This window comes from Anser anser, assembly GCF_964211835.1.
Source record: "Anser anser genome assembly, chromosome: 1".
Taxonomy (NCBI): domain Eukaryota; kingdom Metazoa; phylum Chordata; class Aves; order Anseriformes; family Anatidae; genus Anser; species Anser anser.
In genome coordinates, this window is record NC_139720.1 from 13,260,174 (window position 1) to 13,282,566 (window position 22,393).

Consider the following 22,393-nt stretch of genomic DNA (forward strand, 5'->3'; position numbering starts at 1 on the left):
ACTAATTAAAGAACTGGTGTAAATATCCTTTACTGATGCAAGTTATTTGACCTTTGACAGAGCTATGAATGCACAAAAACATGTCCATTCAGCCCTACTTTGTGGCAGAAGAAAAAAGACCTAAATCATTAAAACCATGTAGGCACCAAGTGACAATGATAAAGGTGGCTGTAGAACAGAAATGAGGAAGTAGATGAAAGCTGTCACCTACGGCTAAGGTATTCTGGGTGGTTTGATTAGTCATGCAAAGTACATGATTAACTCTTGCAGCTGATAGAAGGCACAATAAAAAAGAAGGAAAGTAGGAGCTGAAAATCAGGAGTACAGAAAAGAACTTTCCTAGCTCCCAGCTGGGCTTTAGATCTAGAATTCGGGGCACGATTCAGAGAACCAGGTTTTGCACTGGGTTTTCTGGACAACTAATCCAAGAGTTAGGATCCCAAGCATTGAGACGGGGGGGGTCTTAAGTTCCCTTACTTTCACTTCAAAATGTTCAACAACCAGTTCAAAGAATCAGATAACAATTAATTTTAACTGTGTAGTCCTATAGAATTCATGAATATTCCTGATAACTGTTCTAAGCAGTGGCAGGCAGAATAGGGAGAAGAAAGAGCTGCTAATCCTCTTCATGACTCTATCCTGAAAAATGGAAGCAAAACTATATGAATTTCGATATGCTGTGGGATTAAAATAATTTTCATGTATACATTTATTCAATTTTATTTAAAAAAAAAAGTTTAGAAAGAAGGGGACTCAATGTGAGTGAAGCTATTGTTCTGATAAACCTCAAACTGGGAAAGGGGTTGATTTTCACCTTCTCCACCTGCCGTGGTAAAACTAGAGTCTGGTTTTCAAAAACGTTTTAGAAACTCAAATGTTAAGAAACATCTTAGAAAACAATTATAACACAGAGTTAAGTAATTTTCCCCAAAAGAAAGTCCATGTACAAGAAGAAATTAAATTAAACTGCATAAATGATCAGCACACATGCATTTCATCGTTTTGCCTACATACACAAGTTCTGAGTCAGGAATAATCACTGAAACATGCTACTTCTGCCAAGCACTACCTACTTTGCTCTGCTATTAATATCACTTGTGATGCAAGCACTCCCACCCATTTCTGAGAACACTGCAGGCAGTCTGATAACTCACAGGCTTCAAGCTGCCCTTATAAAGTTGTTCCACTTTCGCATACTTCCTCATAGTGCTAGTTTCTCTGCGAAGATGAAGCTGCTTGTTTACTTAGTCTTGCTTAAGACAGCTCTCCTGGCTTTAACAAACGTCTTTGCGGTTGTTCTAGAAGATGAAAAGGATGCTAAAGAAGGAAAAATTACTGGTACTTGTCCTATAAAGCTCAAAACTAATGGGGATTGTGATGAAGGAGAGGATTGTCCATATCAGATAAATCTGCCTCCAATGACTATCCAGCTACCCAAACAATTCAGACTGATTGAGAAGACTCTCAAAGAAGTACAGACCCTTAAAGAAGCAGTAAACAAGCTGAAGAAGTGTTGCCAAGATTGCAAGCTGCAGGCAGATGACAACCAAGAAAGAGACAGGAGTAATGAACTCCTGCCACCTAATGCAGAAACTCCAGCAGAAAACAGTGAAATCCAAGACAACAGAGTAAAGGAACTGCAGAGCAAAGTGAACAGAATGGCAACCAGCTTAAAAAATGCAAAGAACCAGATTCAGACCCTGCAGGGTCGTATAGAGAAGATGAGTCTCCTGAATATGAACAATGTGGAACATTATGTTGACAGCAAAGTTGCTAATTTGACTTTTGTTGTGAACAGTCTTGATAACAAATGTTCTTCTAAGTGCCCAGCAATGCAACCAAGACCTGGTATGTAATCTGTTAATTCTTAATGCCTGCATAAGCTTTCTGTGAATGTTACAAATATTAGGTAAAAGAATTTAAACGTATTTTAAGCAAATAGCTGTGCTTTTAATTTCACAAGGTGTTTGCCCTTTTACTGTTTATACTTCTGTACAAGATTTCAGCTGCCACTAGAGGGTTAGTGAGAGCTGCAGGTGTTCAGTTCCTCCTAGGACTGGACCCGATTGTGGCACTTAAAACACAGATTGACAGAGGAGTTGTTTTTTTTTTTCATTTTAATAAGTTAACATGAAAAACAAAGATATTATTTTACACCCTTGGTTAAGGATATCAAACATCAGTGAATTAGATATATTTTCTCCTTGGATGGCAAGGGGCAAATTTACTCTTTAGGTATGCCGTATAAAACTGCATATTTTTATTCAATGTGAAACTGCAACTATTCTGAAATGGTCTGCAAGTCATTATGAAATATCAAGATAATCAAGCAAAAAGTTTAGTTTTTAAGGGGTGGATAACAAATTTTTTTCTACTATCACGGTTAAAATCTGAAAGGCTTGGCTAAAAAAGCTTATTGACAGTACCTCTCAAGTGGGTAATATGTGCACCATCATTTTAATGCTAAACAGTTAGTACAAATCCAATATATATACAGCATAAAGTAGAAAACAGGTGTTTTCACTGACAAACATTTTCTTTTGAATTTTACCTGTCCTAATTAAAAGCAAGAAATGGAACAAATAATTTCTTTTCAATGTTATTTGCTATTAAAGGAAGACTAAAATATTTTTTTGTAAATTCATAAAGTTTTTATACCACATGTAAGAATCTCTCCAAACAAGAACAATTCACAAGATTGTAAGTGTATTGTAACACTTAGATATCACACATATGAAGACAGAGGTTTCTACAGACAAAGCAGAGGAAGATCAGAAGGCATTAGTTTTTAAGCCTCTGTTGCTTAGCATTCAAATTTAAAATGAAACTGTTCTTCTGTCTACCCATACTGAAAACTGAAGGCTCTGCAGATGGCACAGTGTACAGCTGAAATTCTTCAAAGTGTGAAAAGAGCAAATCAATAATAATAAAGGTAGTGCTTATACTGTATCAACAATCAGCTTCAATCAGATATAAATCAGTATAAATCAATTACTCTAATTCAGATATAAAACATTCACAGAAAGAAGGAATGGTGTCTGCTACATTGATAATGGGCAATGAATCAAATTCATGCACAGTACTTCAGGATGAACTAAATTCATTTTAGATGTGTCTCACATTTTTACTAAAATGTTGGGTACTGTTCATAGCATATGATAAAGCAGATGTTCCTCATGTTTTAGAGCAACTGATGTCTAAAAGTGTTTGTAGCAACAATATACATACCATGACAACTAGCAAGGATAACAGCTACATTTTCCCCATGTAGGAGGAGCCATTCCTGATTCTACTGAAAGTAATAGCAAAACTTTAGTCAAGCAGGAGTTGAATTGGATTATAAAAAGCATTTTAGCTGAAATGAATATTCTCTGTCAATATCTGCTCTGAAACTTAGTCCACAAAAGATCTTACACAAAGTACAATAGATTCTCATTTATTGGACTGAAGACTTAGATTTTGTTTTTAAGCCTCTGATTCCTATACTTTATGCTTCCATAGATGGCCAATTTTCTGTACCAGCACACAAGGAATCCTGAGTCTTAACCCCTGCTGTAGCCTGAGAACGCTTCTCCCTTTCAAGAAGTAATTCAATTGTTTAACTTTTTTTGGAAAAAGTATGCAATTGAAGTCTGCAAATGAGCATGCTTATCAATTCAAATCTACAACAGAAAGGAACATTGTCAAAATGTTTTCGACTCAACTCAGAACTTCTGAGAGCTCTCTATTATTTATTTAGGAACAGGGAATTATACTACAATGCATTCTGAATGCTGTTGAACACAATGTCATTGCTGAGCTGGGGAATCAAAAATGACAAGAAAGATTTTGACTCTGCAGGAAACACCTGGGGGTATTTTTCTTTGGAATAAAACAGTGCTCTGATGAGGGGAAAAAACTGTGTTAATGGTAGATGCTAAACCTTTTTCCTTACTTTAAAGCCAGCAATGCCACATACACAGGAAAGCTCGTCACTTTTCTAGCTGCATGTTTCTAGGAATCATGGTATTACTACAATAGATGAGACAGTTCTACCATGTTTTTACTGCTTCCTAAAGTATTGTAAAATTAAAACGTGAAATTTCTAATGATGTAATGTTCTGTATCAAATGGCGGCTATTGGACAACAGCCAGCTTAAAGTCATTCACCTGTGAACAAGGTTTTTCTCTGACATACTGCCAAATGAAGATTTGAATTATAGACAGAGCATGATAGTATACATTGAAGTACAATAAAAAAAAAAAGGAGCAAGAATGTAAACAGTAAGCATTAGAAATATGGACTGAAGACATTAGCCTGGATTTATAGGAGTTAAGGAAAGGATGAAGAAAAGGAAAAAAGGGAAAGCAGACAAAGTGCCCCTCTACTAGACAGTTTTGATACAAAAAAGTAATTTAAATGTTTTCTGGACAGCCATCTGATGATCCTAGGTGGTATCTATAATAATGGGGAGAAAGGAAAAAGAAAAAAAAAGACAAGGTTGTCCCTAGAATTGAAATTGCCATAACACTATTTCCTCTCTAGAGTGTCTCCAGTCCAAAAGGCTGAACACATGCTTATACAGAAATCTCAAATAGCTTTCTTGGGCTTGACTCGTTACATGTACTAAAGGCAAATACAAGTCCAAAATGATGGCAATGTAATGCACAGCTTTAATTAATATCTGACTTTTCTTATTTAACAAAAACTTCAGATTTAATGCACTTGGTAAGAAAAAGAGCCTATTCAAAGCACAGATAACAGCACAATAGAGACGGCACTGACTTTAGTAGTCAGTAGTCTAGCTCTGTAGGCTATATCAGTCTGGATAAAAATTTTGCTTTTTAAAAAAAATTGATACTATGTTTGTTCTAACACTCTCTGTTTTTCCACCAGTTATGCAAATAATGCAGAGAGACTGTGCAGATCTTTATACAGCAGGCAAAAGGAGTAATGGGATCTACTACATTACCCCTGACCCCAGAAATAACAGCTTCCAAGTTTATTGTGACATGGAAACACAAGGAGGCGGCTGGACGGTGCTGCAGCGGCGTCAGGATGGTAGCACCAACTTTAACAGAACGTGGAATGACTACAAAAATGGCTTTGGAAACCTCAGCAGGGAGTTTTGGCTGGGGAATGACAAAATTCACCTCCTGACAAAGAGCCAGGACATGCAACTGAGAATTGAACTTGAAGATTTCAATGGTATCAGAGAGTACGCTAAATATGAACATTTCTATGTGGCCAATGAGTACCTGAAGTACCGTTTAAGCGTTCACGGCTATAGCGGCACGGCAGGAGATGCCCTTCACTACAGCAGGCATTACAACCATGATCAGAAGTTCTTCACAACTCCTGACAAGGACAATGACAGGTATGCCTCAGGAAACTGTGGGGCATACTACAGCTCTGGCTGGTGGTTCGACGCATGCTTGTCTGCCAACCTCAATGGCAAGTACTATCACAAGAAGTACAAAGGTGTTCGCAATGGAATCTTCTGGGGTACGTGGCATGGTGTTTCGGATGATACTCCCAGTGGATATAGGCAAGCCTTTAAATCAGTAAAAATCATGATCAGACCCAAAAGCTTTGTGCCTTAATTCTATACCTTCTCTTAACTAGTTTGCTTTGGATTGCACTCAAGATGATACTTACTCAGTGTTATACTCAGAATTCATATATTCAGTTATGTTTGTTGTAACATAGTTCTAGACAACATATTTCCATGGTGTTTCCCATGTAATTATCAAAGACAGCATGAATGATTCTGAACAGTTGTTGCTAAAACTTAGCATAGGTTAAGTCTTGGTATTGTTATATAAATGTTCTAAACATTGCTTTTGGTGCTTTTACTGTATGTGATACACAAGATTTTTAAATAGTCTTCTACAAGTTGTGTCTGAATGAACATCTACATTTTTACCTGAATATAACTCAGAGGAATATCTGAAAACATACAAATTTATTAAATACTTAGAATGAAACTTTGTACCTCTGATACCGCCCAACTTTTTGTACCATCTATCCTTCACAACTTCAAAGATATACCATGGGAATGTCAATATAAATTAGGAAAAGTGCAATATAATATTTTTAAAAAAATAGGGAACAGAGGGCCACATGGTTTGCAAAAAAAAAACAAAAAACTTGAATAAAACAGAAAATGAAGATGATTCCTCAGATCTTATTCCATTTATCAAAGATTATTTAAACAAGTTGGTGAAGGAGCTGGGTAAAAGCAAGTGGAAATAATGCATAGAGCACGTAATGAAAGACAACCTTCTTGCTCGTTTCAATTCTTCTGTTCAAGCTCAATGTCCTTTTCATCATTTGTGGGAGAAAGGAACTGTTACATAGCTTATCACAGATTTACATAGGTAGGTGGACAGGTAGGAAGAAGACATATCAGGAAGAATACAAGTCTTTGTATTAATGCCTCTAAGTGCATACCAAAAAAGAGACTTTTAGGAAAAAAAAAAACTTTTAGGTAAGCCAAATGTTATAAGATGGCTCCTGTAGAGACTCAAGCTCTTATTTACATAGTTCTCACTCTATGTACCATTAGACCTTAAATTATATGTAAGATGATAAATAATTTGTAACACAAGATTGTGTTCTCCCCATTTTCTGAGCACCCGTTTTGTAATCAAAGAAACTTGAGTAATCCATTGGCCATTACAAACAGAAAAGAGAATAAGTGAAGGAATATTTTCTTCTAAAATAATAACAAAAGAAACAATCAACTTTTTGCATACATCAAGAAGTGCAATTTAAAGACACTGTTATTATAGCTCACATTGTAGATAGCGAGCACAAATTTGCCCACAGGTACCTATTGCCTACACTAGAAAAGACATGTCTCTATAATCACAGCGATTAACATTCTGAGAGGAGATGCAAATTTTCTTAGCAAGAGGTATTTAGCTGATGCTATGTAGCCAATACCAATTTTGACATGCAGACAAACAATTCAATGACCCTATTTCTTTACCAGTAGAAGTATGGTCTTTGTTGGCCTAGTCTTTCTGGTTAAAAGAGACGTTTCTTGGCAACGATAAGCAACAGATCTGTGCCAACAAAACTATGGCCACACCTGGCCGAATACTTTACAAGTAAGATCTTTACTGTTTTTAAGATGATAACCAAAGCTATCATTGTTACAAGTGATGGAAATGAGAAACAGTGGCAATTTCTAGATTATTCAATATTAATATATATATTTTAAGGGAGTAAATACTTTGAAGGAAGTGTAATTTGGTTTTATACATTTCAATTTTAAAGATTAACGGAAGATTTAATTGTAAGATGTATAATCTTTGCTTGAAAACGTTGTGAAGTCATAGAATATTTATTTTAGGATAAAATGGATAGTTTAAACAACAACAACAAAACAATGTATGAAGTACTGGTTAGAAGAGCAAATATCTAATTGCATATGATTATATTTAATCATTTTGCATGACATGCACAATTTGCTCCCATTCATTATATGGTAACTAGATAAGTATGACTTACAGTATCTATAAGCTTCTACTTGAAAATGTCTTTTTCCTGCTAATTTGTTGGAAGGGAACCTATTCATTTTTTTATTTTTATTTTGCTTAAAGAAAACTCTGTAAAAAAGAAATTTTAACAGAATAAGCAAATGTGACTAATATCACCTACAAAACCCTTGACCAACCTCTTAAAGAAAAAAAAAAAAAAGAAGAAGAAAAAAAGAAGGAAAAAAAAATGTAAAACCATTGTAATGTTGTTATACAAATCTGCATACTACCTGCCTGGAACTGTTGTAGCTGAATCTCCATCAATGTGTACTAGTTTTACAAAGTGTAACTCCATGTATTTTCTGCAAGCATTATTTTGTTTTTACTTATTGTAAATAAAATTGTCACATTGTTAAAGCTGTACTGCTGTCATATATTTTTATGAAAGAAAATTCTATGAAGACTATGAAGAAAATTCTCATAAATTGTTTACTGATTTTCTGTAAAAAACGAAGCAGTATGAAAACATGGGTATAGTGTATATATACATATATATATAATGTAAAACGTAAATGACCAAAAACATCTACGTGATGTGAGAGTTATGGAATTGCTAGTAACAACAGTTCTTAGCAGATCTATTTTATGACACTTCAGCTGTCAAATAATACAAAGACTGAAATCTCAGACATCTTTTTGAAAGTATTCATATTTTGGAAGAGAAAAACTTAATTGCCCAATCAAGAGTTTACACAACCTGTATCTTTAGCATGAAAGAGAAGAAACAACTCACATGTTTTTTACATTACACAAAACCTCTCAGATAACATGCAGGTTTCATCAATATGTGAATAGAAATAACAACCCAAATTAAAGCGTACAATCTTATATACAAACCAAAGCACTTGGTCTCTGCTTGAAGCTTACTAATTCAAAACATGCTTTTTAATGTACTGAAAACATCTATGTAACAAAGATGATCATATGGCAGTACTTGTGGTTTTGATCTTGTTAATATTTAAACTGTGAATTTTAGTAAAAAAGATTACTAACAGTGGGTTTGCTAGCAAAATTCCTATGGATTGCTTCCAAAAAGTAAAACACAAATCCATCTGCTCAATGTGATCAGCCAAGCAGACTGTAATGTCTTGGCTTTCCATGCATTGTTTAAAAAAACAAACAAAAAAATCAGAAAAAAAAACACACAACAAAACAAAAACAGAGAAGAACTGAAAAGATTTGAAAGCATTTTTTGATTTTTTAATATTTTTTTTCTGCCCTTTGTATGCAAATATGTCTCCTTAGTGGTGTTTTTTTGTTTGTTTGTTTGTTTTTTTACTGGGGTGATGGGGGGAAGGCAACAATGCAGTTAGCTCAGATATCTATGTAAGTTATGGACAACAGCTAGTTTGACACTGTGGTGGAAAATAAATTTCCCCTTTTTGAGTATTTTTAAAGAAATTAAGATGGTTCTCAAACCCACACCCAGAACACTATGTTTATGACCTAAACCAAAATCAAGCAAAAAATAAAAAATAAAAGCACCAAATTTACTTAACTTCTATGACACATAGGTCATAGAAAAATCAAAACAGCAAGGGCGTTTAAGTGTTCAAAAAGAAAGGAGATAAGAACTAAATGCATAAATACCGGCCTACCAAAAAAAAAAAAAAAGAGATTCAAAATATTTTCATCAATGTGTTCTCTCCTCTTTTTTCCAGGAGATAAAAAAAATATGTTATACATGGGCCTGAAGACATTGACATAACTGTCAAAGAAAAACAGCTGACCAATACCATCCACAGTCCCTGATAAATGCAAACATTCCACCTAGTAAAGTGATAGGTTACATTCACAGCTTTCATGAAATTTTTATGGAGTTATAATATTTCTGCCAGAAGTGAACTTGGCCATCAGCCTCAACGTTAAGCAGAAACAGAAAACAATGCTTTAAGATGATGTGTCAAATCTAACACTCACACAAGTCAGGAGAATAGGATACGAATCAATACTATTTTTTAACTTCCTGTTCACCTTTTATTCTGATCTCAGTAAAAGAAGAATCCATTTGGAAAATAATAATTGGACAAAAATACCCCCTATTACCTATTATTATAACGTTTACACAATAAAGTCAAACTGTAGGTCTAATTAATAGTACAGTTCTACCCAAACAGTATGCCAACATTTAGAATTACACAGGGGGAAAAAATAAGTGTGTTTTAACTGCTGTTTTCTAAGCAATTACACAGAGTTGATGACTTGTATGGAGAAGTATAATCCACCCTGAGAAACAGAAATTCTCATTTCTATGTGTGGACAGAGAACGAAAGACCCTTTGCTTACCTCTGCAGCTTAGCCTCTATCTGCTAATCCAACAGATAACGGATTCTTCTCAGCACAGATCTTTAAGGTTGTGTTCATTAAGGAGCACTTGAACACAGGTTTTTGGAATAAAAAAATGCTTACTGTTCAGTGAGCATTGCTCTGGCTTCCTCACCACATCATTGTGCTGGCAGAACCGCCGTAAGCAACGGCTGGATATATGCACAGGGTTGCCCTGGTTCGCAATATCAGGTCTCAAATAGGTATTTTGGGTGAGAAAAAGGGGAAAGAAGGAGATAGTTTTGGAACATAAGACAATAATATGCTTGTCTTTTTAAGTCTCGCAAGTCTCAGAAATTTCTGAGGAAAGGCTGAAGCGCAAGAAGACACTGCAATTACGGGTTATTCCTTCTCCCAGCCCCACTGCCTTCAGGGGCCGAAGATCATAACAAGATCTGCACTTGATAGCATAGAAGAAACAACATATTGTAAATAGTGTTTGCTTTCAAACATACTTTTTAGAAATCAAAAGAAATGCTACTTGCTTTATGATAACCTCAATATATCCAACAGACTCCTGGCTTGGTTTACGCTTGATTTCGCCTTGCAAAAAGAACTTCTCGATAGAAAGAACATATTACATCGGGTCTGTTCTTCCTCCTGCTGGTTAAAGGCATCTGCAGATTCATCCCACTCCTTTATAGCTTCTAACAGGAATTACGACCAATTGAACAATCAAGTTTCCCATCACAAACGCTAATCAGATTTTAACATCCATTATGCAAAATATTGCTCGTTTGCTGAAAGCTTTTACAATAAAACAGAGACTCCAGCTTACAGCCACATTATAATCCCTAGCTCACTTTCCAAGTGACCATATCAACAAAGTAAAAAATGTTTATTTAATTAGCAGTTAGGTTCCTGTGGGTGGAGGCAACATCTGTCTTTCCTGTCTGTGCCAGCAATTAATATAGCTTTTCTTGTCATGCCAGGAGACTTTGAAGCATGTAACGTGGAGTGTGCCAGGATCAGCTTAAGTTTGAAAATGTTGTTTGCATTCAACAGCTGTGTTAAGATTTTCACATCTTTGTTAGAGCCCATACACGTTTGGAGTGTACTGAAGCAAATTAGCCACCGCTATGGTTACCAAAAAAAAAAAAAAAATCTATATTAGTCTACCAAGCTAGCTTTTTTTTTTTTTTTTTAGGAAATTTTACATTTAAAGTTATATTAAAATTTTCGTATAAAAAAATGAAAGCTGTTTACATCTACCTTCTAACCTAAGTTAGGAGAGAATTAAAAAACAGCTTCTTAGCAAAAAAAAAATATTTAAAAAAAAATGAAATAAAATAAAATGCTATATTTTGAGTGGCATTGTCAAATATCAGAATGCCATTAAAAATATACGAACTACTGGTTATTAATATTTCAAATCTGAAAAGCTGTAGCCAACCTTCATATAATAGCGCAGATGAGTAAAAAAGAGAAAAATGGAAAGTACTTTTTCCTAGAACCACATTCAAGCACTGAACGTATGTATCATTTCATGGCCAGCTCTTCTAGCTAACAGCCCCACGTGAATCAGCTTCAGATCAGCAGAAGTGAAACTTGCTTGGCATGTATGTCACTGTATTGTTCTGTCTTTGGTAAGCACAGACTTTGCTCTATGTTTCCAGTAGAACCAGGATTCTGATTAATGTTTTTTTTAATAGCAGATCTCCACTTTTGGTTGTAATGGGTAAGAGGTTCGTTAACCTCAGAAAGACTCCAAGATTCGAAATAGTGATGAAAAATATTCTTTGGTCACTAACTGAGAGTGTGGTGAGAGGCTTTCTGCTTCCCAATGGGTGGTGGCAATAGGATGCTTGGACACTGGCAAAAAGAAACGTGGCGTGACACTAGCAATCATAGAAATCTCGCAAAGGAGTTAATTCTTCTGCAAGTTCAGATTTAGCACATAAAGAGGCCGTGTTCATTAGCAGAAAGGGATTACTGTGGTAACTTCCAAACAAGGTACCAGTTCACTGCATCTGGCAAATAGTAATGCACTTTTTATTCAGAAGTGAAGCATTTTACAGAACTAATAGCTCCCTGGAAGCGCCCACTATGAAGAAACGCATGATAAATATTGTAGAATATTTTTTCTGTTTTTTTTTTTTTAAAGATGTACACATTTCAGAGAACTAAGAAATACCTTTCTAAGCCAAGAACATGCCAACAAAAGGAAGAGAAAGAAAAAGCACACCATAGAAAAGCTCAGACATCATTCTTGATTAAAACCTAACAGGAACTGCTGACATTATACTAAATGAAAAAGGCCTCAAACTAGGGGAGCTACCCTCCCACCATTTGATTTCTCTTTTTTTCAGAAAAAGAGGAGATTGTATCTAATTGAAAATCATTAACACCACACAGACTGATTTATTTCTAATGGTGTATAATAGAAGAAAACAGGATATGAGATAAGACACACAAGAAAAGGAATTCAATTAGAAGTGTTAGAGCAAAAGTCTTTATTCCGAGGACATAACAACTAAGGCTAATAGAAGTGGAAAGTTCATTTTGTGAATATATGACAGTCCTCTAACCAACAGCAGTGGAAGTATTGAGTTAGGTTGATGTCATCTTGGTAATAAATAAAAACGCTGGTGAAAAGAAGCAAGTCATGATGGACTGAGTGGCTTTTGTTCAAACCTCTATCCAGTTTTTAATATTTTAACCAACCCCCTACGGCTAAAGAGCGTTACTATGTGTTACTAAAAAGGAAGGAGAGAGAGGTCTGCATGTTTGCCTTTTTGCAATTTACATATTTTACAATTTAGTTTCTGCTATTTACGTGAGAAAAACACGACTGGTTTGACTGGAAGGTTTCCTGCCAGAGGGACTATAACCATTCTCAGATAAGTCTGAAAATATCTAAAGGTGTCCCTTCTGATGAGCATTTGCTGCTCTAAAGGCAGAAATGAGCAGCCAGTAAGCCAGAGAAAATATAATACAATTCAGTTTCTGTGGAAAAAATTTGAAAGCGCTTCCAAGAGACTAAAGCCAGTATCAATGCAGCAACCTCTATGGTGACCAAAGTCATATATTTATCTCTGAATGATGTATAAAGTTCAACAAACAAAAACAAAAATATGGCAGTGAAAGAGAAGAAATGTGAATAAGGGATGAAAAGTCCAACTGACTCATGTAGCACAAGTACTAACTGTTAAAAAGTATGGTAAGAATGAATGAGTCAACTACTTCCCCTTTAAAAAGTGACAAAATGACCAAAAGAGCTCATTATGAAATCCTATGTAAATCGCTTACTTTGGTTTTCCACAGAAAATTTTTCCCAATTTGGGAACAACTTCTAATACTAAATTTACCTTTTATTTCCCCTTAATGGATTTCAATGTTAACTGAGTTAAACAAGTTGGCCTTAAATTTGACATGCAGAATAACCTCCTAGGAAAGATGTTTTGGGAAAAATAATCAGCCAAATGATCTGAGTATTTCCTAGAAAGAGGCTAGAAAAATAAGTTTTCCCATGATTAAAAATAAGGAAAACAAAGTAGGAATAGAATATATACTTTAGAATATTATTATACCATTTAGTTTTATTTTACTTTGGGAGGGGTAAGGGCATCTTATACAAGGTGTATGCTTCTTGTCAGTATATCAAAAATTCCATCACATCTGAAAATCTTTAGAGAAAGTACATGAATATCTGGAAAACAAAGTATTCCCCAAAGTGCAGTTTCCATACTTTCAGTAAATAGGAGGATTTCTGTAAGGCAAGAGCTCAGTTGTCTTTGAGATTTTAACTGCCCTGGACTTTTAAAGAAGAGTATAATGTTTTAAAGAACAAATTAGACAAATATCTGCTGAGAACTTACTTCAGTGTAAATTGCCCAGGTAGGCGTCCAGACGGGCCTTGAGTATCTCCAGAGAAGGAGACTCCACAACCTCCCTGGGCAGCCTGTTCCAGTGCTCCTTCACCCTCACCGTGAAGAAGTTCTTTTGCATGTTGGTGCAGAACTTCCTGCGCTCCATTTTGTGGCCGTTGCCCCTTGTCCTGTCCCCACAAACCACTAAAAAGAGGTTGGCCAAATCCCTCTGTCTCCCACACTTAAGATATTTATGAACATTAATGCAATAACCTCTATAGCCAGCATACTACAAAAAAAAAAAAAAAAAAAAAAAACAAAAAACAAGATATCTCTATGTCCATTCCCCTTAAAGCCATGACCACTGACAGAAATAACATGGATATCCCTTAAGCACACCATCCCCAGCAAGAAGTATATGCTCTGCTTCTGCTTCACAAAACATTCACATAACTTAGAATAAAAATTAGAGAAGAAATAGGGGAGCTCTAGGTAGCCTATGGTAACTCTTAACAATTAAATATATATTTCAGGTTAATTGTTTTTAATACAATATGCACTGCTATAGCTAGTGAAAGCTGGGGTGCATGGTACCTCATCTAAGCACTGAAATGCAGGACTTGCTGTTACGTCAGTCGATCCCTCGTCTCGGGTATAAACGGTTGGAGCTAGAGCACAGATGGGTTGCTCCTCCTCGATTTCCAGTTCTGTGTCACTGGAACTGGAACTTTCTTCACCAGCCTGACTCATTTTTTGAAGCTCTAGGAAGTAAGAGAATAACAAAACTCAGTTAATTAGATCCTGGGATACATATGTGTAAGATAAACAGGTAGTGTAAAGAACACAACATCAAGATGTGCGACCCAATTATTTGAATTATTTTGAATTATTATTCAAATAATAAAAGCCAGAATGTGAGCAGTCTGGCTGGGTCCACAATTATAACTGCATGAAAGACTTCTAAGAGGTAGCATTATCCTTCCATCATTGTTTGAGTACTTTAAAAGTCCTCTAACAGTTGACTATGCTATCTTTACATAAATGTTCGAGAACACACAGAACAATATTTCTTAAAGAGCAGGCTTTGAATAACAGATTCAGGCTGGAAAACACCTCTGAGGTTATCTGGTCCTCTCTCCTGCTCAGAGCAGGGCTAACTTCAAATCTAAATCCAGTTCCTTAGGGCTTTGACTACCACAGTTTTGAAAATCTCTGGAGACCCCAACTGTTGCCTTCAGGTAGATGGAAATGTCCAGGTGGATGGTGGTGGATCTTCTCTCTGCCATCTCCATAGGACTAATGAACGAATGTGCTTTCTCTTCTCTCCACCCAGCGTAAACCCACCCTTCACTTTGTCTCCTGACCTTGCAGGGAGCAAATACATAGAAAGGGAGCCCCTTCACAGAACATAGAGGTCTTGAGGACAAGACACAGTCTAACTTTTGTGAGCAATATCGTTAAAATTATTTGTGTTTCTAAGTCATTCTATTGTCAAACTTAAAAAGACTAATAAATAAATAATTAGACCAAAAACCACCACTACCAACAAAAACTGCCACCAACAAAAACAAACAAACAGAAACATGCGAAATGAGAAAACATGGTATAATATCTAAGAACAGGAGGTAGAGAAATACTGGAAAAAAAAAATTATCCTAAGATCTCCTCCTGTCAGAGTTCTTATGTAGTACACTAACATTTCAGTTATGGAGCAAGTCACATTTTTAGTATCCGTGACCTGTGTTAAAATAATACGACCCTGAGAAATATCCAAGTGAACTAACTACTCGAGGAAAATCTTACAGGATTTAAGTGGTATTTTGATCTCTAGTACAGTGTTGGATCTGGTTTTTGTTTGTTTGCTTGTTTGTTGTTGTTTTGTTCTTTTTCCAAAAAAGTGCTAAAAGAAGCTAACATGCAGATTTTATAAACATAGCTTTAGTATAAACTTTATCCCAAATTAGAGGACACAGTTTAGGAAAAAATACATAGGGAGAGAAATAGAAGAAAGTTGGAACAAGTAGAGTTTTTGAAAAATATAACTTTCCTACAATTATGTCTGGGCAAATCCCACCTTCACAGCTCTCCTTAGGAATAGAAATCTCTAAGATCTCTGCACTTAGAACAGCTAGACCAAGGGCATTTACTTCTGAGCAAGATGAGACTTAACGACAAGTTACTATAACTTTACGTAACTTCACTTTGTGGTTATTATCCCAGTTCAGCACTTCAGGACTATGTTCTTAGGCATCGATTGTCAGAATTGGCTGAGGCACGTGAAAATACAGAGCCAGGAACAGAGAATGGGAGGTTGAATATGGGGGATGCAACGCTCCTGGCACCCTGATCGGACATAGCGATGTCAGTCAGGTCCGTACTTCTCATGACATCAAATATTAACGGCTGCCAAAACCATCTGGCATAACAGTATCTTAAAGAGTTTTTTATATTCAGAGTTTTAAAATATTGACCTTTTGCATGAAGGTGGCACAAAACAAGACAAATGTTTTAGGAAAAAGTTGTATGAGATACAGAATGACCAGAGGCAATAAACACCTTACAAAAGGAAGAGAAGGGATGGAGAACCTCTCTGGCACACAGAAATCTAGCCATGACATAGTAAGATAGGGGAGCAAGCATGTTTGTGGAACAAAACACAGAGGAAAGTGAAGACAGGGCATATATGGAGGAATCCAAGCATTCCTTCCCAAATTCACTGCAGTGGGACTTAGATGCAGTGAATTGACAAATAGCATCCCAATAGTTTAGTTCAAAATTTTGGGAGAAAGATTGCTGACGGCTGCAAGTGTTACCTGACTCTATTGGATCTTTCTAGGGTAACTATTACTGAAAGTAACTATTATGCAGGGAACATTGTATTCTGCTGTAGTACAGTCATGATAAAACCCCTATCAGCTGCCAAAACGCAGGACTTACACCATATTATCTTGACATCATTCAGCCATTCACATAACATATGGGAGACTTCTCTCCTTTAAAAAAAATTATCATAAATCAAAAAGAATCCAAATTAAAACCATAATAAAATCAAGGAGGGTTTTTGTGAATATGGCAATAGTATATATTGGATTTCTCCAATGAAACAACCAGAGTAATTTTACATTCCAAAACCAGAAGTCTGATGGTTCAGAAAGATGTGATTTCTTTATACAGCTGTGGTGGGGAAATGGACAAAAAAATGTTGTGCTGTGCATAGCCATCTTTTGAAAAATTAGTTGTCTATAATGGTAGTGAAACTTGTACTGGTAAGTTTATGACTTTCTTCAGTGCTTTTTGGAATTTCTTCAAGAACAGTTTGACTTGTAGAGAGATTTCAGCAGCTGTATTTGCTTATGGAAAAAAAAAAAAAAGCAATTTCATGATCTCTCCTGAAAGAGTCAAAACATTGTGAAACAACTGCAAACACTGCAGAGGCCAAGAAATAAACTCTGAAGCACTGTACATAAGCATGTATACATGATTACTAAAGTTGTTTTTCACCAATAAAAGTGCTGAAATTTTTAGAATATGCATTTCACGTTCATGTCTGCTGCTGGTGCTTTTGTGACTCTGAATATATCAGAAGAATTTAGAAAGTGGGAAAAGCACAAGTGAAAGAAACTCTAAGCAGAGAGATGCCAAAAACTGAGAGCTTCATCTGTGTAGGCATTTTTGTTGATACTTGTATGTGAACCAGAGTTGATGCAAATCAAACACTTGCAGTTGATGCAAGTTAACACTTCTTCAGAGTACGGTAGTACAAAAAAGTCTTTGCTAGAGACTCCAATTTGCTGGGCAGAAAGAAAACAAAAACAATCTCCTGGATGTGACAAGTTTAAAACATAATGATAAGACACAAATACAGACACATCAGCCAGAGGAGAAAAGTTAGCCTTAGCTAGTGTGATAAGCACTAAGAAGGAAGGGAACGGACTTGCCTTTTCAAAATATTAGGAAGTGGTACTGTAACAAAAGATATACAAAGTTTAGCATTCTTCAATTATCTACTATAGAATTATATTTAAAATCTAGCTTACAGAAAATCACATATATGAAGTTCAAAAATCAAAGTGGGAAAATTGTATTTTTGCAGTATCTTATAAATGGTTTAATTCAAATAGAAATGAAAGCTGGAATGATTTCTAAACTTACAGAATAGTTCAATAAACATGAATGTTCTCAAACTCTAGAACTGCAAATAATACCAAGGCCTTGGAATTACAAGTCCATTTTAGAACCCAGGTCAAATCACACTGAGAACCGTCCTGTGAAACAGCTTCAGGACAGCAATAACAAAAGTCCAAAATCAGATTCCCATGACGAATTCCAGCACCTTTACTTCAGTACCTCTCCAGCAAACAGCAGTGTTAATACAAATGCCAGTGCGGAATGCAGAAAGGTCATGCTTAGCTGCATTGGCTCTTTCCAGAATGACAACTGCAAAAAGTAGTAAAACTAGTAAAATTTCATTCTGAACATGAAGAGATACAGCTCTGTGTATGCAGATGCATCAGCTAGACTAATTAAGAAGACACCAGTCTTGTAAAAGTCCCTGTTGAGGGAAGTATGCTTCACATAATCAACTTCATTAACATGCAGTGATGAATCCATTAAACCTTATCTTAATTCCTTGCATTTATTAAATGAATTAGAAAAAGATTCTGGTTCAGAAAATTGTCAATAAGATTTTGATATCAGTTACCCAGTCTTACCCTTCAAGCCCAACCTGAATGTGATTTTTTAATTTTAAGCACAATGAAAAAAATACATAAAGCACATTATTTTTCTCTAAGCCATTGTTACAGGAATAAAGGTATGAATTCATTGTTAGAGTAACATCAAATTGTTTACGTTGTTATTGCTGGAGACAAAACCTGTTGTATGATGAAGAGAATATGTTAGATTAATGCCTTTTAAACTGTTTTATTAAAACTTGTGTATGAATGTACATTCAAGTTAATTTGTACTTCCAATCTGATAACTTCTGAGGCTGTGAGGTCTGTGAAATGAATTAAAACAATGAGCAGTTATTTGTGGAAGTAGGCTAACTCCAGTGGACTTACAGATGCAGCTTATTACTAATATTGGATGCAGGTTCACAGCTGGATTTATAGATGGTACATTATACATTGACATGTGTGCTGCTTTCCTTCATTATGAAAATATAATTTCTTAAACTATTCCCTCACTCATTCTTTGCTGCCACACAAAACTGATATTTCATTTAAGCCAGGTTAGTTAAACTGGTATAGACTGACATATAAATGTTCCAACCCACCAAAGGTTTTTTTGTTTAATACAAGAACACAAGTCTAAGGTTTAGACAAGTTTAAATGAGTAGGTGCAAAGTGAAACTAGGTTGAACTGAGGCCACAGACATGGATCTCCTTCCATAGCCAGCTGCACCAGTGGATGCTGTGCACCGTTTTCTTCTTTTCTAAGGGGGATGTTCTTTCCTTCCCCCTTACCACTGATCTGTGAGAGCAATGGCCATAGGATTAGTTTCTCAGGCAAAATCCACTAAGGAAGCCTGAATATTTCCAAGTCAGTGATATGAACATAATTGACTAGAAGTCCGCCACGTTCCCATCTGTCCTGCTCAGAGAGGCAGAGGCAGCACCCAGAGCAGGGAGACAATGAACAGGACAGACGAGCTACTGGGCATGACACAGGGTATCTATCCACATCTTCATGCTGCTTCCTTTTACACATAGATCTTAAAAAATAAACATGGCTCTGAAACCAAGACAACTGACTTTGTGCTTTACACTGAATGAGTAAGAAAAAACATAAATAATTCAGTTGGAACATCTGAACAGCGATACCTGGAAAGACCCAGAGCCGATCTAGCTCAGCACGCCTCCAGCCAACACTGGATGCCTGGGGACAGGCAGAAGAATCCCTCAGTCACAGTACAGTGATGCTTCCCCGAACTCATCCACTCTCACCTTAAACTCATGCAAAACATTCAATATCTGCAAAATCTGAGGGAATGGAGTTTCTCACCTCACCTCTGCATGACGTGAACGATCAGTTCTTTTTGCTTGTTTTGAATCACCTAGTTCTTTTACTGCATGAGTCACTGAATAATCTCAACCTTTCTGCACCACTAGGTGTTTTCTAGCACTGTCTCTTCATTTGGTAATCCTTTCTGCAGGCTGAAGAGCCCAACCTACCTGCTGTAACTGGTATGAAAACCCTTCTCTGCATTCTACTGTCCCTGTCATCTTTTCCAGTTCTACCATATCTTCTTTGAAGAGAAGGGAAGAGATGAGATCTACAGATGATATTGGTAACACAGGAGTACCATGGATTTATTCAATGGCCCAGTGATGTTCTTTTCATCCCCTAAGCTTTTATTTCCTAATGCTTGTTTCCTGAAGTTTACAGTCTAGTAAATAGCAGGACCTCTGTTTTAACTGGGCAGAGCTAGTGGTTCAGCATGAAGGGCTGTGCCTTTAAAACACAAAGCTATGTCAACATTAAGTGATAGCTGAAATTAAAATTACGTAGTATACAATAGGGCATTATACCTGTGTAATTCAGAGTGTTTGATTAGACTGTACAATTCCATAGACAACTATTTTGGGGAAATGACAGCACACTGCATACCTAAATTGCTTAACGATTTCTGTTATGAGTTCCGTTGTTTCTGTTTGTTTTCAAGTCCCTGCTGTTTGGGATGGAATCACCCTGAGCACCCCACAGACTTTAGCTGCTGGAGTTGTAGTTAGATATGGCTAAGATAAGGAGGATTTGAATGGTGAGGTTTGTCACTTCCCTTTTCACTTGGTTTCCATGCGGAACTTACTTTCCTCAGAAAATATCTGGTAACGTGACAAACAAAAAAACAACCCTGAAATCCAAACCCCTGTGTGTTCTGGAGACAGCTTCTCTCTGCCACCCCTGAGCAGAAACTGTTACCATCACTACACACCCACTAGATTACAGAGGAAAACAAACAAAAAAGCTTTGTCTACCCACCAAGCCCAACAGATGACTTATTAAGAAATAGGAAAGTTCAGGGAAGGAGTTCAGAAAGATGCTGAGAAATATAAATTGCCAGCTACAACAAATGGATTAAAATAATGTCATAAAAATATTTCACGGTAGAATCGCATAGGATTTTTTAATAAACTTTAAAAAACAAAACAAAACGACTGTATCCTGACAGCAAAATTCTTAAGCTTTATATGTAGGATCACTGATAAGCAGCTAGCCCTGTGTGTGGTAAACTTTGCTCAAACACTTTCTGTTAACTTGATCTGATTATTTTTTTTTGAGTGTTCCTTTGGGGACCTAGGAGTTAGACTCGATGGTCCTTTTGGATCCCTTCCAACTTGGATATTCTATGATTCTGAGATTCTGTGATTAACTTGAAGCGTTCTTGCAGGTAGGAACCTCGGCAGGAGAATAACTTCAGCACGAGGATACTCCTGCAGGGCGTAATCAACTGGAAATCAATCAAGAGCATGAAAATGAAAGTGAATCAACATTATAGCCAAAATATAGACGGCATAAGTAAAACTTTAAAAACATTAAGTTTAGTTTATATGGAGAAAGAACTCTTCCTAGCAGTTCCTCTTTTTCAGGGTGTGGGGTTTTTTTTTCAGTATTTATAAATACATTTTGAAGGATGTTTAGGTACCTAGCATGTATCTAATGGAGAGAAGTAGAGAGAAAAAAAAAAAAAAAAGGAGGCAAAACAAAACTGCGCTGCACTTAGCCAAGGCTTAAACTCCTCTGGTCCCCGCGGCAGCGAAGGGGACTCGTGGGGCCGGCTGCCACCCGGCGGCAGCACCTTGTCAGCGCCTTGTAGAGCCTTGCAGCGCCTTGTAGTGCCTTGCAGAGCTTTGTAGAGCTTTGTAGTGCCTTGCAGAGCTTTGTAGAGCCCTGTAGAGCCTTGTAGTGCCTTTCAGAGCCTTGTAGTGCCTTGCAGAGCTTTATAGAGCCTTGCAGAGCCCTGCAGTGCCTTGCAGAGCTTTGTAGAGCCTTGCAGTGCCTTGCACTGCTGGCTCACTGCTGCTGCCCCGGCAATTTGTGCAGCGAACAGGTGGATTCAGTATTCGGGCTCAACAGCAAGAATTCCTTAATATATATGTATGTGTGTGTGTGTGTGTGTATGTATATTTCAAAAATCGACTATTTCTAAAGACCTGGAAAAATTAACATCCATCCCTCCTCACATCCCAAGGTATTTCATGGTCCGTTTTCCACTCTCCAGAATCCTATTCCTCTACACTAAGCCAGCGTACGGCAGGCAGGCCCTTTTTGGGCTTCATTTGATGATTCTTGAGGCTGAACAACGCAAAGGAAAAGCAGCGAGTGAACCCGAAGAGCCTGCCGGTCAGCACGAGGCCTTACCGAGCCTTCCACTGAGGAAATTACCGCCGGACAAGGAGCGCCAGGGCCGCCTTCCTCCCCCTCAGGCTCAAAAATACGCAACCTGTGGCACAGCGACATAGGCAGACGTGAGGGTAACGGGACAGAAGGAGCTGGGCGAGCACATGCCCTATTGCGTGGCTTGTAGGGTTATTTTGGGGGAAAAACACCCCCCCCACACACAAAATACCACCATGGGGTGTAAAAGGGAGGACCCAACAGACATCCCCGGGCTTCATTATTTGTTGTGGTGTGGGGCAGCACCTTTCTGTGCCTCCCTCAGCGCTCGGGGGCACGAAGCCAGCCCTGGCCCCACAGAACTCCCCCCCCCCCCCCCCCGTCCCCTTTTT

General features: G+C 37.0%; 2 protein-coding genes across 7 annotated transcripts in view; one reads left to right on the forward strand and one right to left on the reverse strand.

Moving 5' to 3' along the window:
- The window catches only part of CCDC146 (coiled-coil domain containing 146), a 76,279-nt gene that overhangs the window by 53,625 nt on the left and 261 nt on the right, over positions 1–22,393 (reverse strand). For 2 of the 6 annotated variants that reach the window (XM_083820808.1, XM_083820807.1), the window contains exons 2-3: positions 22,026–22,107; positions 14,256–14,422 (exon numbers count right to left, since the gene is read on the reverse strand). In XM_083820808.1, coding sequence (XP_083676934.1) covers positions 14,256–14,411 — 156 coding nt within the window. In that variant the 5' untranslated portion in view covers positions 14,412–14,422; positions 22,026–22,107. Of the gene's footprint in view, positions 1–14,255; positions 14,423–22,025; positions 22,366–22,393 lie in introns of those variants that run through there. The other 4 variants (XM_083820810.1, XM_083820812.1, XM_083820811.1 and 1 more) reach the window with 2 other exon arrangements.
- On the forward strand, positions 1,086–7,890 carry FGL2 (fibrinogen like 2). The gene is made up of 2 exons (XM_083820873.1): positions 1,086–1,848; positions 4,877–7,890. The coding sequence occupies exons 1-2, from the start codon at positions 1,101–1,103 to the stop codon at positions 5,581–5,583; spliced, it is 1,455 nt and encodes a 484-aa protein (XP_083676999.1). The 5' UTR covers positions 1,086–1,100; the 3' UTR covers positions 5,584–7,890.

Coding starts and splice junctions, on each gene's coding strand:
- FGL2 (XM_083820873.1), top strand. CDS start 1,101: ATGCAAGCACTCCCACCCATTTCTGAGAACACTGCAGGCAGTCTGATA. Junction 1,849..4,876: donor AGCAATGCAACCAAGACCTG/GTATGTAATCTG, acceptor TTTTTCCACCAG/TTATGCAAATAATGCAGAGA.